We start from the raw sequence: 17,441 nt of genomic DNA, 5'->3' as shown, positions 1-17,441 counted from the left end.
TTTAGGGTATCCCCCCCTTTTCCCCTCACAAAACCCTGCTCACTTTTTAATTTGGTCCTGCTCTCTATACCGCCCACCCTCCTCAAGCACTCTTTTTCTCCTCCGTCCCCTCCCCCTATTCCATTTATTTCTCCCTTTTCCTCAATCCCCTAGTCTCCTTTTCATTCTCTCCCACTCTTGTCCTTGTTTTAAGGATCCCTCTTTCTCTATGCAGTCTGCAGCCGTGCAGATAAGACAGACAGAGGACAGAGTGATAACCATGTTCAGCCACAGCGGACATCCCCTGGCAATGTTCAGTTTTGAATGTCTGGCTGCGTGAAATGCCAAAGAAGATGTGACACGGTTTGTCATGGTGTGTCCCCATGTGCCTCTATACTTTTAGAAACAGTGTGTGTGACTGTGTGTGGGTGTGTCTGTGTGGAAGAGTAGTAGATTAATGTAGTAACTTTAGTCACTGCTACTGACTGGGAAACCGACAGTGCTTTAGTCATTCTGTGACTAACCCGATTTGGTGTCTTTAATCTGTGCATTTTTCATCATCAACTATACCCTGCCTTCAGTTCAGTTCAGCTTTATGGTCCCATTTGGGGAAATTAGGTTTGCAGCCAAGCAGCCCATGTCAGATCAATCATAATAGACAAAACACAATACAAATTGAACAATACAAGATCTCATTCAAAAGGATTTCCCACCAGTTCTGTGGTTAAGTGCAGATGTCTCCCCATCTAACCTCTCTTTTAACCTCTCTTCCCTCCTCCTTTCTGCTCTCCTCTTTTGGCTCTCCATTCATCTCCTACCCTACCTTGTCCTCTTTTCTCATTTTCTTTCCTCTTCTCCACCCTCTCTCTGCTATCCCTCCTCCTTTCTCCTCACCTCTTTTATCCTTTCCTCTCTTTTCATTTCCTCGCTCCTCTACCACCAGGCAAGAGGGGGAGGATCTATCTGACAGGCCCAGCCCCCTGCGCTCTGACTCGTCCACACTGTGTGACAGGGGAAGGCTGGGCTGTCCCGAGTATTATCCAAACACACACACACACACACACACACACACAGCCTCCAACACACACACATGCACACACACACACAGTAACTGCCTGTGCCAGAGCCTGCCTGCGCTCTCAGCTCAAGCCCTCTTAAAGCTGTTTTTCTGCTGGAGATCAGCGAGAGCTAACGACACACAGCTGCCTCTGCTGAAGACGGAAGGACAAGAGGAGAACAGGGAGAGGTGAAAAGAGGACAGGAAGGAGGAAAGGACGAGCACAGGAGGAAAAGAAACCCATCAGCAGCCTCATCAACTTCCATCTCCGTGTCTCTGCGGCGGTCCGGTGCAGGGAGTGTTTTCTGCTGTAGTTCAGGACTTTTTGTGAGAGGGGGGTCGGAAAAGAAGAAGGGCTGGAGTTCACATGACATAATCAGAGTGAATGGGTTGCCATGGTGACTCACCCAGGGAGCCTGACCTGTGCAGAGTGAATGGAGGGAGCGCCTTGGACGCCAAGTGAACGATAAACTAACGGAGGGGAGTCACCAGAAAGAGAGAGCGAGAGGAGAGAGAGAGAGAGGAGAGCAAAGGAGTGGTGGATAACAGAGGGAGCACAGAGCAGCGGAGCATAGGTTGAGAATGGAGGACGGATTTTCCAGCTACAGCAGCTTGTATGACACCTCATCACTGCTACAGTTCTGCAACGGTAAAACTAACTAATCCTCTCCTGACTCTTCCTCCCCCTTCCCCTCTGTTACCTCAGCTGCATGTTGTTTCTCTGGACTTGACATGTCACCAGCTGACTGGCTAAACGTGACACCAAGTGTGTGTGTGTGTTTTAACGACGTGAGAGCTATTTTAGCTTCAGCTTTTAGGGCTTTGGTGAAAAAGGAGTTCAGCCTTTATGCTTTGTGTAGTTTAACAGAACATATTTGATTTGATAACATAGACTTTGGTGAATATTTCAATTTAAATATCCACCGACTCCAGTGGACATTCATGGAAAGACGCACTGTAGAATTAATAGGAAGTTTCTGGAAAGCTAGAATAATGTCAACAGTCTGTGTGAGCCAGCAGCCATCAAGAGAGCTAATAAACAAAGACGGTGGGAGGATGAGGAACAGTCCTTTGCTCCCTGCAGCTGCCCTGGTTACTCTGGTTCTGCTTGATGTGACGGGGGGGTATGTTATGAATATATTTCTCCCCTGTTGGCTGATTGCGATCGGTTTGAATGAGACAGAACAGAGATGACAGAACAGGACACTATTGCTCATGTTGCTCTGCTGCTCTAATATAATGTATTTGCTGGCAGAGGAAGAAACCATACTTCAGGCTACTAATGTTATGGGCGGGAGAGGCTGACTCAGGGAAGAAAGAAAGCAGCATGACACATCACTATGACATCAGTTTAGGATTTATTTCCAAGAAGCTCTGTTTTTTAGTAAAGCCTTATGTAAGATTCATCCCCTAATATTAAGAAATACAAAACAGAGGTCCTACAATGGTGCATAAATGTAACTCAGTCCAACACGTCAGAATCATTTTTCTTTCTTGTTATGTCTTGTTTTTGAGTTTGATGGTGCCGTCAATGTCTGCACACTGACATACTACATTTAGTGAGCCCCCTACACAAAGGGGATTATCCCAACACAATAACTGGTGTCTGTAATAGAGACCACTACTGTAGCAAAGGGAATTTAAACAAAGCTGCAGTGCTGTTTTTTTTAGCTCCACTGAACCAGCCGAATAAAGATATAATTAAATATTTATGAAATAGAGAGAAGAAGTCACCTCTCGTCCCCCTCAGTGGGGCATCCTCATTGTTTTTAATGTACATCTAACCACTTTCCGTGTGTACTTAGCTGTTGCTGTGACTGTGTGGTGGTTAGTGAGCAAGAGCTGTCATTGTTGAAACATAGAGTAATGTAATTGCCATTGGTGGATAATGAAAAGATCAATAATATGTATTGTGCTGTGTAAGCACTAGCAGTGGATGGGATGAGGGAATTTGATTGTCTGACTGAGGAAATCACAGGTGTGGAATTACACAAAGGTATCTCCCGCCGTGGATGCTGGGTACCTCGCTACTTTCATGAATCACTGATGAGGTGAATCCAGTTAAAAGCTTTTATCCCTTAAGGATTTCCCTCATTAAATTTACAGCAATCTCAAAGGAAAATAGGAGGACAAAGAAAAAAATGTGCTGAGTTGCAGAAGCTCATAGTTGAGATCATGCAAAACTTAAAGATGATGGTTTTATATATTCAATGCAGAAAAGATAAATCTGAATACTTTCCTGCACCTGGGTGGCTTCTCTTGGCACATCAAGACCATAAATGACTCATTACATGGTGCATCGGCTTAGTTTCTGATGCTATGCAGATCACAAGTAGCAAAGAAATAGGAATAAGCAGCAAAAGTAATAACGTGTTGTATTCTTGTGTGATAAGCAAAGTGCTGACAGCGCCAAGGATAACAACTGAGGTGGGTCGGTTGGATTGACCTGAAAAACAGGTGCAGCGGGCGTATGTTACATTATTAGAATAGCTCTACAACTTGAAGAGGAAGTGACGGGCTTTCTAAAATCTTAAAAATGAATTTGGACTTGAATCCAAGACTCAGTCTAGTCCGCGCACTCCTGAGTCTCCTTTTCTTTGAAGATCCCCCCCTCGTACTTCTTGCCATGTCATGAGCAGCAACCAGAGGGAGAGGCTGTGAGTTGTTTCACACGGCGAGGTTGTTTGTAATCCTTTCCCATGTCATGTTTCCTCTCTGAGAGACAGTCCATGAAATAAGACGTGCTGCTCAGGGGCTGTTGCCAGGGAATTTACTATCTCTAACTCCAGCTTTCTCTCCCCCTCGTTCCCTTCAAGCGTGCACACACACAAACCCAACACAAACTTCACTTAAAGGCAAGGAAGCAGCATCGTATTTGTTGTTCCAGCAGGCTAGCTAATTGGTGAGCCTTAATTAAGGTGTGTGTGTGTGCGCTGCATGAGTGAATAGAAGCTACAGTGATGCAAGACCTGTGTGTGTGCATCTATGCGAGTGTGTGCGCGTGTGTGTATATGCCAAAGTGATATCATATTGCTCTGCTGCTGCCATCCAGCTGAACCCAGATCCACTCAAAGCAAAAGTCAATGATGTCATTCATTCGCCTCTCTCTCTCTCTCTCTCTCTCGGCCCGTGTGTTGTGGAGCATCCAGCCAGACTAATGTTCAGAGACTAGGTCAGCTAAACAGCAGAAACACGCGCACGCTGCATGCTTTGTCCTCAGGAGGTCGGGGCCCGCTCAGGCTAACTGAAAATTAGCCCCATTACACACTCAGACGCCCAGACACACATGCTAGTTACAGCCGATGAAGGAAGTCAATCCTTTTAAAGGAGCTTTTTCTTCATTGTGAAATCACATTTGGTCCTGGAGGAGAGGACAGTTTTGATTCAATTAGTCTGTGTTGGTCACCTGGTAATGAGATTGCTTTTGTCTTTATAGAATTAGAATAGAATTGTGATGTTCTGATATCAGATTGGCAGAAAAGAAAGTGTCCATTTGATATAATCATCTCTCTAAAGGACCATCCTGGTCGCCTGCTGTTACATAACCACCAGCTACTATCCAAAGCTTACCATTACTTTGGATTTTGATTTCATGCATTCCTGCAAAGGGCTTGCAATAATCAACGAAACTTGTGATTTATTTTTACATTGTCCTGTTTGGGTATTGTTGATCTTCTGACTTTGAATTTACAACATGAAATTAATGCTTTTTTGACACCCAAATATCAGATGTTGGAGCACCCTTGAATGCTCCAACAAGGAGTGTTTTACATTTCTGTATCTGTAATTGTATCACCATGGGACAATATCATATTTTCACTTTCATTGATTATGATGGATGTTGATTAATCCATCAATTTACTTATATGCTCAATTTATTTTTTATACTTGTCCACTACTTTGGTTTATGACCAAATAACTTTGAAACTAATGCCATTCCCATTACCTCGGTAGTCTGTGTTTAGTACTAAAAATATAGTTTGCATGCTAACATGCTAAACGTGGTAAATATAACCTTTCAAACATGAGAATGTTAACATTGTCACTGTGAGAGTGTAGGTTGACGTTAGCATTTTGGTCATGACACTGCTGTGCCTAAATGCAGCGTTACAGAGCTACTAGCATAGCTTTAGACTCACTTACATTTGTTTATTGATAAATTGAATAAAACAATAACTTGATTATCAAAATTCTTGCTCGGAAGCAGTTTTAATGCTTTAGAAGTTGATGTCTAAAACCTTTTGAAAGGCACTTTGGACTCTGATTGGCAATTATGTATGTGGCTAAAACATGCAGAATCATTAGATCCTGTATTTTGTATGTATTTTCTTGTTCATTATCTCCTAATGCACCAAATGTGCCTGATGTGTTAATGAAAAAAATCAGTCGATATGTAAACCCGGCTCACTTACAGGGCTGTAACTGACGATCACACACTTGTGTTCATCTCAAAGCACCCAGCCTCTCCATCCAAACACATCCATTCGCCTGCATTCATTCGTGAGATTTGTTCATTTACCTTTTGAGCTTAATGATGTCTGCTCAGATTTGGATCAAACATCCTTTTATCTCTGAGCTCCACACTCACATGCTTTACACCCACAGGCACACAGCTCTCACCTTACTGGCAGTGGCAGTTTACCACGATGGGAACCAAGACGTGCCAGCAAGACAAATGAGGGGGGGCATGGTGAGGAAGGGAAGAGAATTATAGAGAAATTAGGAGGAAAAAACAGCAAAGTGAGAGCATAAGAAAGGAAGGAAGTAACAGGAGTGCAGATGGATGAGACAGCCGTGCAGGGCGGAGAGTGGAAATTAATAAAGACAGAGGCTTGTTTGATGTTTGTTGGAGTATTTTAATGCACAGTAGAGGTGACACCACTTCATCCAGTCTCATCCCCTTCTTGGCTGAGCATCTATAGGTATCTCCATCCAAGCCCTGATTGATGATGGCACGTGTAGAGGGATTAGGATTTAAGCCCTGCTCACGTTACCAACCCCAGGAGCCAAGGAGGGGTGCAAGGGATGGAGATATGTGTGTGTAAAGTGTTTGACTTTTGTTTTCCTCAATTTAGTGAAACATCGTTTCAAATTACATTAATAGAGCGTCTATTCTCCTTGATTTACTATGCATTGTGGTCAAAAAATTGCTTTCTAATGTGAGTATTTTATGCCTTCCTGGTGAGGTTAAATCCATACCAACTCAGCTTGTAAATGTACTTTATATTTACCCGTATCTACTCTTCTTCCTCATTTACTCCTCCTCGCCTGCTCTTTTACATTATCCATCAATACCTAGTATAACCTGCTGGCCAGCTGACCTGCACTCTGATATTTCCACTCCACGTAAAACTGCACTGATGTCAATCGAGAACGGGGAAGCGAGGGGAGTAATGGGAAAACAAGTGACTCTCTACCATTACTCACTGTATCTGTAGCATGTACCAGCAGCAGTTTAATACATATCGACCTGAATGGGATAGCTCAACCACTACTGCTGATTCATTTAAAGGTTGGCATTGATTTCCCACTGCTGTGTCAGTGAGAGCACACATCACTTCTTTTTATCTCCCTCCAGCCTCCCTCGGTGTCGCTGGATATCTTCCATTTTTACTCTCCCTCTGTCTCCGTCCATCACCTTGCTTTGCTTCCCTTCTTTCTCAAGCTCTCTCAGTTTTCTCTTCAGCTCATCCCAACGTCAGACTCTCTCACCCTCTTTGTTTGATCTCGTGCCAGTGCCCTGACTGCAGAGCAGATTGCTTTTTCGTGTTTTTTTTTTTCTTCTTTTAAACTCGCCAGACACTCAAGATATTGAGTTGGTGTTTTGGTGTGGGCCTCTGTGGTCACGAGTCATATACGCCTCCTACTCTGTATCTCCCTCAATGTTTTCCTCCACTTTCTCCTTATCAGCGGGACGCCTTGCACTTTCACTTTCATGCTGCAGAATTGACAGCCATTAACTGTTACAGAGTGAAAGTGTGTGCTCATTTAATACGTTATGGCAATATTGAGTGTGTGGAGCAGCCTGTAGCAGCAGATACCCTGTGTGTCCTGCTCTGTGGTGTGTTGTCTAAAACACCAGATTGGGCTGCATGAGAGTCAAGCTGTGTGTGAGAGATCTGTGGGAGCCAGCAGATCTGTGGCTGCCCTTGTTGCCAGTTGGGAAATGATGCTAGTTGTGTAGTGAAAACAGCCTGTTAGTGCCAGCCCTCAATGCCTTTCCTGCTCTATGCATTGAAATACTCATAAGTAGGTCATTCTATACATCATACTGTATATAGAAACCTGCATACCCGGTAGTTTAATGTGTTGTATCTGCAAAGAAAAGGAAGATTAGGCCACGACCTGTATCAAGGCTACATAATACAGAGCAATAGACATTACTTGGTGCCAATTCTACCCCACAGTAGCAGTAGCTAAGACCTAAAGCATGCAGTATTTATGCAGAGAGCACCAGTTGAAGTTCACTGTGTGAAAATCGTTCCAACATCCAAAGATACTCCTTGCATAGTAATTTTTTTTTTAAAAGCAGCAAATCTTCACATTTAAGAAACTGAAATCAGATCATTTTCTGCATTCTTTGGTTCTTGAAATTTACTCAAGATTAATCGAATATCAAAATAATAGTTTTTATATTCTGCTGCAAATTAAATCCATCCTTGTAAATGTGTTTGATATCTGCTTCCTTTAAAGTCTGGCGTTTTATTCAGAAACAAGGTCAGAGGTTGGTATACTCATGGAAACAGCCTCTTGGTAAGCCAGCGAGCTGAAGATAGCATTTGATAACACGCTCTCTCCACTGACACATATTCACACAGCCTCATCCTCATGACCCACTAAAACAATCAGGCATGTAAAGTAGGAGTGTGTAACTTCCTGTGTTAAATATATAATGACTTGGTGCGTTACTAATGCTTCTGGAGGTTGAATATGAAAGGACGAAACACTCTCATTATGTTTGTAGAGTGTGTGTGTGTGTGTGTGTGTGTGTGTGTGTGTTTGCGCACCTTCCAGTTTACTATCTGTGAGTTTATATCATCACAAGGTCAGGAGAGGAGGCACGCAGGCTACATGAGTCCTTGAACAGAATAAAAATACCATGAATGAGCCAGAAACAGACTCGCGTAGAAGGATGCTTCCGGTCTACACGGCGGTGCTCAGAATAGTGTTGACTTCTACCTGTGGGGGAGGGTGACTATAGCAATAAATCACACAAGTCAGCACAATCCCATGGAGGTCCCATTATTTTTAGTCTCCGCTTGCTGCTCAAAGTATCGCCAAGGCTATTCTGTCCAATCAGAGAGAAACAAGGAAAGAAAACGGGGATTTGATTCAGAATTTTCACAAATGAGATGCCGTAAAGCGCACCCAATAGTATTCAAATGTATTTCAAATTGCTATGCAAATGATTTCCAGCACAGATCATCAGTGTGTGTCTGCATTAGAGCAGGTATGTGAGTCTGCATTCATATGGGCCACATGCATATCTCTGCATATGAATGTCTGTTTTAATCCCACAGCGTGTCACCAAACCGTTTAAGATTAATTAATGATCAATTCAATTACTGTTGCAAGGTGATTGTTGGCTCGATTATATTTATGGTAATTATGTCCGTCAGCACATTGTCTTCGGCGGGCCGAGAGTCGCGGCTCGCTCCTCATCTCGAAACCCTGCCCAGGATTTCATCTGGCCAGTTGCGATGTGAACAGATATAATTAACCTCTCGGCGCCCGTGGTGCAGCTCCCAGAGGCTGCCCAGCACCCTAATTGGTCTCTTACACCTTCTGTTAATGGAGGAAGCAATGGGGAAGCCCCGGCTCTGCATATGTGTATATATGCGTGTGTGTTTGTGTATCCCCAGTTGCATGTGTTCACCCGGACTGTGACAGATGGAGAGGGGAAAGAGAATCCCATTAGAAATTCCATTAAAAATAGATTTGTCAAGAGCACAGCTGCAGAGATGAGAAGAAAGAGGATGGACATGATTATTTGGTTTGTTTTCCCCTCTATAATCTGTGGGTTTGTCACTTTCAATGAGAGGTTAAAGGAAAAGGCCATGCTTAAACAAAAAAAGACCAGCTTTGTTGTTACAGAGCCATTTTTTTTAAGTTTCTTTGTTTCTTGTTTCTGCTTTAACTTCCAATAGTTCTAGTGCAGCTAGATTTAGTATGTTTTCAGAAGTCTTTCATTATAAGCCTCAGTGGCAAATGTCACATTTTGTTCTCAGAATCAAATAGAAATGACTTTTTTCAGAAATGCATAATAGGAGAGAACAAGCTGCCAATCTCATTTTCACCCACTCGAAATAAAAGCCAACAGGTGCTCTGCATATGCAGATATAAATATTTAACTTGAAATAAATAATGAATACGATTAAGTCTTCTAGTGTGTAATTTCTTTCATTAAAATTCAAATGAGCATATATTTATGGTCCACAGGACAAACAAAACACAAAAGGTTGCCAGCTGATCTGACTCCAATGACTGGCGACTTGTTTTCATGTTTATCATATATATTACGTATTTGATGATGGCAAACCACAGTGACTGCAGGAAATGATGGGCATCTGCTTTCCACCAGCAGCCAAGCCTCTAACGATGCACAATAAATAAAAAATGATTTGGTAAATCTTTGGAAACGCTTAGGTTTATGACTGGGCAGCCACCACTCACAATTTGTTAAGCCGGTTGGTCTGAGCAGTGAGCTATGCGAATCATATAATGACTCAGGATCTCAGAATTCCCACCAAGGCACAACGCCAACTGCAAGGGCTAATTCATTTCTCAAATTCATTCAGCTTTACAATTAGGACCAAAAATGTAATTGTAGCATTTTATTTAATAACTCGGTAAAGAAGACTACTTAAAACATCCCCCATACAGTCTGCTTGATTTGACACCTGTCCTACAGAACTGTCCACTGTGGAGAGCAGAGAGAATTCAATAATGTGCCTTTGTGAGGTTCATCCCTCACTCAAGCTAAATGTTTCAGTATGTGACGGGCTCGGTTGTTGAGAATAGACTGCATGTAAAAGCAGAAGTGACTGGTTCAATTGAAAGAACATAGAATAGTATATTATGACAAAATAACACCAGCGTGAGTGCAGTGGAGGGTAGAATTCCGCTGCCAGCGCTACCACTGTATGTTCTCTCCCCTCCAGATGGCAGATATATGATTGGCCGATGTTCAGGATGCTGACGGACTCCGGCACATTCTGTCACAGTGTGTCTGTTTGTGCGTGAGGCCATTCTCAAACCATGGAAATCTGGTTTCCCATAACAACACTCTTACTAGATGGAAGAACATGAGTGTGCTCGCGTGTGCACACACACACACACACACACACACACACACACACACACACACACACACACTGCATAGGGCAACCGTCCCGCCTCTTGTCCCTTCCTGGTTGTTTGTTACTGAGGGACAAAGCCCCGTTTTATGTGGAGAAAAGTTGAGACGGAGAAAGAGGCTTGTGTCGGAGCCCAGAGTCTCAATGCCAAGCATGACTTAGTGTTTTTGTGGTCTGTTTCTTCCCTAAGAGTCGCAGCAAAAACAAGGGTGTCTTTCTTCAGTGGTTTGCAGCTGTTTCTGCAATTTACTTAGTTCTAATTTAGACGTCATATCAAGTTTTGCACGTTGTTGTCCTCATGAGTAGAGATGCACCGACACAGATATTGGGCCAATACTGACTCAAGTAGCAAGATCAGGTGGTAATGGATCAATTCAATTAAGTTCTATGTTTATGTACTTTCTGTATACATTATATACTGGAATTGTAATTCCTGTTAGTGTCTTGATTGGGATTGAAGCTGTCTGTTGTTGACAAAAGAAAAATGGAGAATATTACCAGAACTATCATAGCTGCAAACTGAAGAAGGCGATATTACCCTGTTAGATCTATGTGCAGGATGCTTATCCTTCAACCCTTCTCCAACCACCGAGCCCCTGTCTGAAGACCTGATGAAGAAAAGCAATTTAAAGGCCATTAAAGACTTTGACCTTTTCTGCATGCAGAGAGACAGATTAAACCACAAACTGTGTCTCGGTTGCTGTTTGCATCGTTTTCTCTGATCCCTTGCGAAGGTTATTTGAATTCAGCGTGGGAATGGTGGACCAACAATGAAGTCACTATATGGAAATTTAATTACACACTGTAAATACATTGACTGGCTCACACAGAATTTACTTTAATTAAAATCTTAAGGATTACAACTTCAGATGAAGTTTTTTTTTAATCTCCACTAGTGTTAAACAATCCTCCCACATCCCCATTATAACATGATCAAAGTACATTTGAACCTAAACTCATCTTGCGCTAGCTATTGTTTATCATTTTATGGCTGACCAGTGTTACTACCACAACAAGGACGCTCTCTGACTTCAGGCACAACTTAGCATATTGATGCTCCAAATATCCCACGCTCTGAAGTCTGCCCATGCTACTAAACCGTCTAGAGCTAATCTGTCATTTGAGTGAACAACATAGACGAGAGCAAGAAAAACCGGGGGAAAATGAGAGAAAGGCAATAAAGATATTTCACTGCCAAGCCCTCATTTTAATGTAATCCTTCAGTGGCTCTTTTTCCCCCCACAGTCAATTTTTTTTTAGCCTTGTTTCATGAATCTATCCCACAACAGTTTCCTTAGAGAGGAAGACAGACAAATAGAGGGAGAGGTGAAAGAGGTTGCAGACACAGAGAGTGGGAGAATACAAATCAAGCCTGCTGCTGAGATTAAACCTTCTGAGTTTAGGGATCACTAGCATTGAGCAAGATCTGCTCCACATATTCAACATAATCCCTCCACCACACCATGAACACTGCCTCTTTGACAGAGAAGAGCGTGTGTAGGAGTGTGTGTTTTGTCAAAGCAGAGTGGTAAGATAGTGGTGTCTGTATAAACAGTATGTGTTTGAGTAAAGGAACTCAGGAATTATTCTGCCTCAATGGGCCACATCCTTCTACGTTCTTTTCTTCTTTGTGTATCTTCTTGTGGTTAAAACACCACATACACATTACTCTGCTCTCCCCAGAGAATCCAGGCATACCCTCCTCTCCCCTCAGCTTAATAGGAAAATACCCAACCCCCCTAATAATTTGCGTACAGGCCCCTACGGCTCCGTACAGACTTCAAATGCTGATGCCGTTTGTTGCATCATCTGATCATGTTCTCAGCCATACCAGGTTCTGCTTAGTGGTTTTACAAGAGTGTTTGTGCGAGTGTCAGTGCTTTGTGAGTGGGAGTCGGTGTGTTGGTGAGAGCAGCAACGTGGGGAGCTGTATCCCATTTGACCTGAGTTTGACCCCAGGAAGGATGTGGCTGATGGGAGGAAGGAAGGGTTTAACGTGTTCGTACAAGGACAGTAGGATCTCTCGCGGGGATCATTTGCCCTCTCTTCATGCTCCTCTTTGACCCAGACACACACTCTTTATGACCTATACACATCTCCCTTTAATCCCTCTTGTCAGTCGTTTTGCCGTACGTCTTTCCCCGAACTGTCTGTTCTCTCCTCTGAAGTGTTCACTCAGGTATAGTGTGTGTGAGGGCTCCCCCTCCTCTGATCCACCTCTGTATATTTATAGCTCCTAAGCCCCGGTCCAGCAAAAGCCATCAGATGCAGCTTGTAAACCAAACGTCTGTCTCCCTAATCTGGCCAGTTGATTAGCTAATACACCTCTGTCAGGTCATCCGCTGCTCGCTGCAGGTGACACACAGGATTAATGACACTTTAACTCTTTCTTCCTCCTCCATTTTCTGCCTTCCTCTATTCTTTCTCCGATCTGTCACCTCAGTTGGTTTTGCAATTTTTCACTGGGTGATGATGATGGATGATTTCAGTCATACCTGAGGCGGACTGCAATTCCCTAAATGCTGCAATTTCAAGCATGACATTTTTCATGCTTTGTACTCTGCATATCTGAATTACACTGACAAATTTGCCATTCAGGAACATACATTTATATAATTTGTATTTTTTAGCCATGCTAGCATTGTCACTCTGTCGGTCGGTATCCCACTTTGTTCCAGACTGAACACTAAAAGATTCTCGAGAGCTTGCAGGAGGCGGCGGTGCACCGTCTCTGCATGCACTGCAGGGCTTCTTACATACCGTAAATCCTCTAATATAGCTTCAGCCAAAATCTCCGCAACACGAAGTCATTGCAGGCTGACAATGAATGGCAAGCGTGGAAATAACGCTGCCTGTGGACACTTGCCCCGGCCTCCATTAGAGACCGGCCGTTATTTACCTCTGCCGCGTCCAATATAATAGAATACAGGCCAGTATTAGAGGATTTACGTATTCATGGTCCCCATTGGTTGAATTGGACTAACTTAAGCTATCCTCTTGTTTTCCACTAGCGCCATCATCAAAATGTCTCCAATACTTTGATTTATGACCAAATATCTGCAGAGCTAATGACAATTCTACAATCCTCAGCTCAGCTTTGTTTTATGTGCTTATTGACATAGAGTATGTTGCGTCACAGAACTCCTAGCATGTCTGTAGATCCTGTATTCACTCTCATCCACCTTATCCCTTACCTTTCACCACCTCCTTTCAAATTTAACCCTGCCATCCATGCCACTTGATTGTTATTAGGTTCAAACTTCCATTCGTTTCTCTTGGGAGAAATCACTTTCCTGACAGCATTTTTCTGCAGCAGCTGAGCTGGCACTATGGCAACGCACCACCTGGATGCGTGCATTCATCTTTAGAAATTAAAACCAGTTGGCAAAGTGCTTTTTATTGCTATCTGTTTCCAGCAAGTAGACAGATGTGCCAACAGTGTGGCCTGAACTCTGCTGTTCTTTCTCTGAAAAACAGGAATTGTTGTTATAATGTTGTGACAGGCCGTTTCCTGCAGCCCCTTGTTTCTTTGATGTGTAGGTTTCTGCAAACACTGAATGTGGTTTTTCAAAACCCCCTATTGTGGCGCAGGTTAATCTGGTCACTGAACTTTCCATCAAGTCAATTTAGCTTTATTGTTTGCCTTCTCTGCCCCGCTGAGTGAAGAGAAAACAGACATCAATCCATCTGGTTGACAGTGGATTATTGTCAGAGTTTGTGAACGCATGGTGAGACAGCTGGTATCCTGACATTTCCTCAGAGGGAATTTCCTTAATGTAATTTAAATGTATATTTAAATTCATGTCCTCACGTGTGTTTATATACGTAGTATATGAAAGTGCAGGTCTGTAAATGCTCTAATGAAGGAGTGAGTCAGCGAGAAAGCCAGACAGTTCAGGTCAACTGACCAGCCGCAGCAGAATATATTTTATACATGAGATTGCCACGCAGTGCTTAGAATGTGAGAGTGCTAATTGATCAGAAGTATTTACTCAGGCAGAAACCTTGGGTGTATTGATTTTTGAGGTTGATAGTGCAGAAGAGGGAATGTGGGTCACTGGAGTGTGCAGTGTTCATTATTGATGCAATGAGGTCAGTAAATGACTCAGTAATAAGGTGGAGACAAGTAGGGGCGTTGGTGTGGTTATTTTGGAGCAGGAAAAGTGAACGGAGGAGACTGCCTGTTTTCTATTTGCCCTTCGCTGAGTCCCTGTGGCTGAAGTGATGGACAAGCAGCCAGGACCTGCCAGAGTGACATCGCCTCGCAGAGGAACTTAATAGGCTAGCAGCATGTCAGGATGCATTAGGGTGGCACATAGATAGGCTCACAGATCCATGTTGGATTTGTGACACAGCCACATATTGACCAGATAATGAAAACAGAAAACGGGGACAGAAAAATATGTTCGGGGAGAAGTGGAAGAAGTCTGACAGAAATGAAGTAATTGAAGCAGCCCGGCTGACAGGTGTGAATAGCGCACTGGAGCGAGGGGAGACCGGTGGGCTGTAATGATCTGCTTTTGTGGAAAAGAAAGAGAGACACGAGTGTCTTGGGGTGTACGTGGTGATGGATTCGTTGTTAAATGAAGATTGACATCTTACTGATTCTGACTCACAGGAAGCATGTGACCTGAGCGCCGGAGAGTGCTGTCACATGAAGATCCAACCCTTTGCTGTGGTCACATAAGTTTCGCGCCACAATAAACACACATTCTTCCGTTTGAAGCGCCAAACTTAAGCTCCGATCGACCTTTTCTGATTTCTGTCCTGCCTGTGAAAGCATTGTGGGGCGTTAACTTCCCCGAAGGGTTTGAACTGGGGGAGCAGGGTGACACACGGAGGATGTTAGCGCAGAGCTGGGGGAATCATAGCCGTGACAGCCAGTCATTGTACTTCAACGACTGTTATCATGCTGTCATTGTGTCAGTGTTAGGAGCAGACCCACAACAGATGCTGAACAGATAATGGAAGCTTTGTCTTTGGATATTCACTCACATCGGTGATTGGTGTTAATATGAACAAGGGCCGCGTCTCAGGTGAGCAGAAAGTTATTTAGATCTTCTGGAAAAGGCTGCGTGTCTTCAGATGAATGTAAGATTGGCAAAACTATTTCCTGTGAGTAGAAATCTATGAGTGTAAGAGCATATAACACTGTTGGGAGTGTAATGTTTTAAATTATGCTGCTGCTGTTTTCATCTGCCTCCATTTGTTTTTATAGAGTTTTTATTATGGAATCTCATTTGGTGGGACGGTGCTTTGTCGATGAGAAGCAGTGTGTCAGGGAAATCTTTCCTTTATGTGTCCAACAAGCTATAAATCACAAGAAGACACTGGTAATGACTGTGACAGTGACAAAGGTGTTTTTCTGTGTGAACAGTGGATGGGGGAGCAATGTTGGAGTGTGTGTGGGTGTGTGAGTGTGTGTGTGTTTGTCCTTGTGCTAATGTGTTTGAAATTATGTTTAGTACTTACTCTTTAACATCTTTGTATTGTTTGTCATTATTGTAAGGACCCCCTCGAAAATGAGATGGTACGCCTCAAGGGGCTATCCTTGAAATAAAGAATAAAGAATAAATTGGTTGATTCAGCCATTCTGAATCTGCTCTGCATCAAGTGTTCCATCTACTTAATGCACCAATTTACCATCCTCTACCACGCCAACCACACGGCATCACCATGCCAACCTGACACACCATCACCACGCCAACCACATGGTCCTGCACCACAACACCAGACCTCTTAGCTCAAAGAGATTTTCCTTCTTTACTGTGAAATGAATCGTCAGAAGATCATAAGACCTGGAGAATCAGTATTCATCTAATAATTAGTCTAATTAGCTATCCCCTGATGGGAGGAGCTTGTCTCCACGGTGACCAGAGTGTGTGGATGAAGCATTCAGTTTGACTCATCTTTATCGATGGTCTCTGACCAAAACAATTTAGAACCGGCTAACAGGCATGAGGATTTTGCTCGTCCACCCAAAGAAATCTGTGAAATTGCTTCTTCAGCATTTTCTGCCAATTAAATTAAAATGACTTCATTGGAACTTATGGGATTATACACTTTCTGAATACTTGTTGTGATGCATAAAAAGCATGTGATGGCCTTGCAAACAGAAACCTGAAGTCAGACTCACGTATCACATTAGTTCAATAATAACTTACAACTATCAAGAACTAAATGATTATTGTTGGTTAATGTATGGAAAGTCTGGCTGCATGTTTTGTGGGGTTTCTACCCGAATATGCTCAATTACATAACACAATATTTTTGCAGAGATTAAGAATTTGACTAAAAAAGATGTTATTGCCAAAAATGCCTCATCTACTGCATATCAACCATTGGTCAAGACTGTTGAGAAAATTGTTCAGTGAATGTTGTGATATTAAGTTGTGTCCAAAGTATGCCTTATTGCAACAGTTATTGAAATTATTTTGGTAATAAAAATACCCTATAGTCCAAAAATATCTTTTAATCTACAAGCAAATATTTGAGGAGAGGCTCTGGTCCCTTAGCAGCTTTTGTTGATTGAAGAGACTCAGATGCTCATGACATCATTGTGTTTTCACCAGAAATTAAGATATTACACAATTTCAGTGTGTTTAAGACTTTGTTGTACTTCATAGTTTTTTTAAATGTTAATTACAAAAGCCAAGAGCTTTCTCAAATTTCCACGATGTTACCAGACAGTCTGGATTCAGCTGCGATTCTCAGAAGGACCACAGACTGTAGATCTGCCTAATCACCAGATGCCTGCTCTCAAATGCATAATGCATCAGACTGCTATTACAAGTCTGCAGGGGAAACACAGCAGTGATTCACATTAATATTTCAACCAGCCACGGTGACATCAAAGTCTTAATAGTGTGTGTGTGTGTGTGTGTGTGTGTGTGTGTGTGTGTGTGTGTGTGTGTGTGTGTGTGTGTGTGTGTGTGTGTGTGTGTGTGTGTGTGTGTTATCATTAATGAAGTGGACCCTTGTGGCCTGTGCTTGGCCTCTATCGGGGTGTCAGGTGGAGAGGTCATAATAATGTATTAAGTTAGTTTAAA

At 42.8% G+C, this 17,441-nt stretch overlaps 1 protein-coding gene across 6 annotated transcripts in view; it reads left to right on the top strand.

Annotated features, from left to right (window-relative positions):
- The first annotated feature begins 1,055 nt into the window (after positions 1-1,055).
- Positions 1,056-17,441, top strand: part of eml1 (EMAP like 1) — a 35,167-nt gene continuing 18,781 nt past the window's right edge. For 3 of the 6 annotated variants that reach the window (XM_084014337.1, XM_084014336.1, XM_084014335.1), the window contains exon 1: positions 1,058-1,685. In XM_084014337.1, the coding sequence (XP_083870463.1) occupies positions 1,619-1,685 (67 nt within the window). In that variant the 5' untranslated portion in view covers positions 1,058-1,618. Of the gene's footprint in view, positions 1,686-17,441 lie in introns of all 6 variants that reach the window. The other 3 variants (XM_084014333.1, XM_084014332.1, XM_084014334.1) reach the window with 2 other exon arrangements.

This window comes from Eutrigla gurnardus (assembly GCF_963514095.1).
Source record: "Eutrigla gurnardus genome assembly, chromosome: 7".
Classification (NCBI taxonomy): domain Eukaryota; kingdom Metazoa; phylum Chordata; class Actinopteri; order Perciformes; family Triglidae; genus Eutrigla; species Eutrigla gurnardus.
The sequence above is the reverse complement of the archived record's forward strand: the minus strand, read 5'-3'. Positions and strand labels throughout refer to the sequence as shown.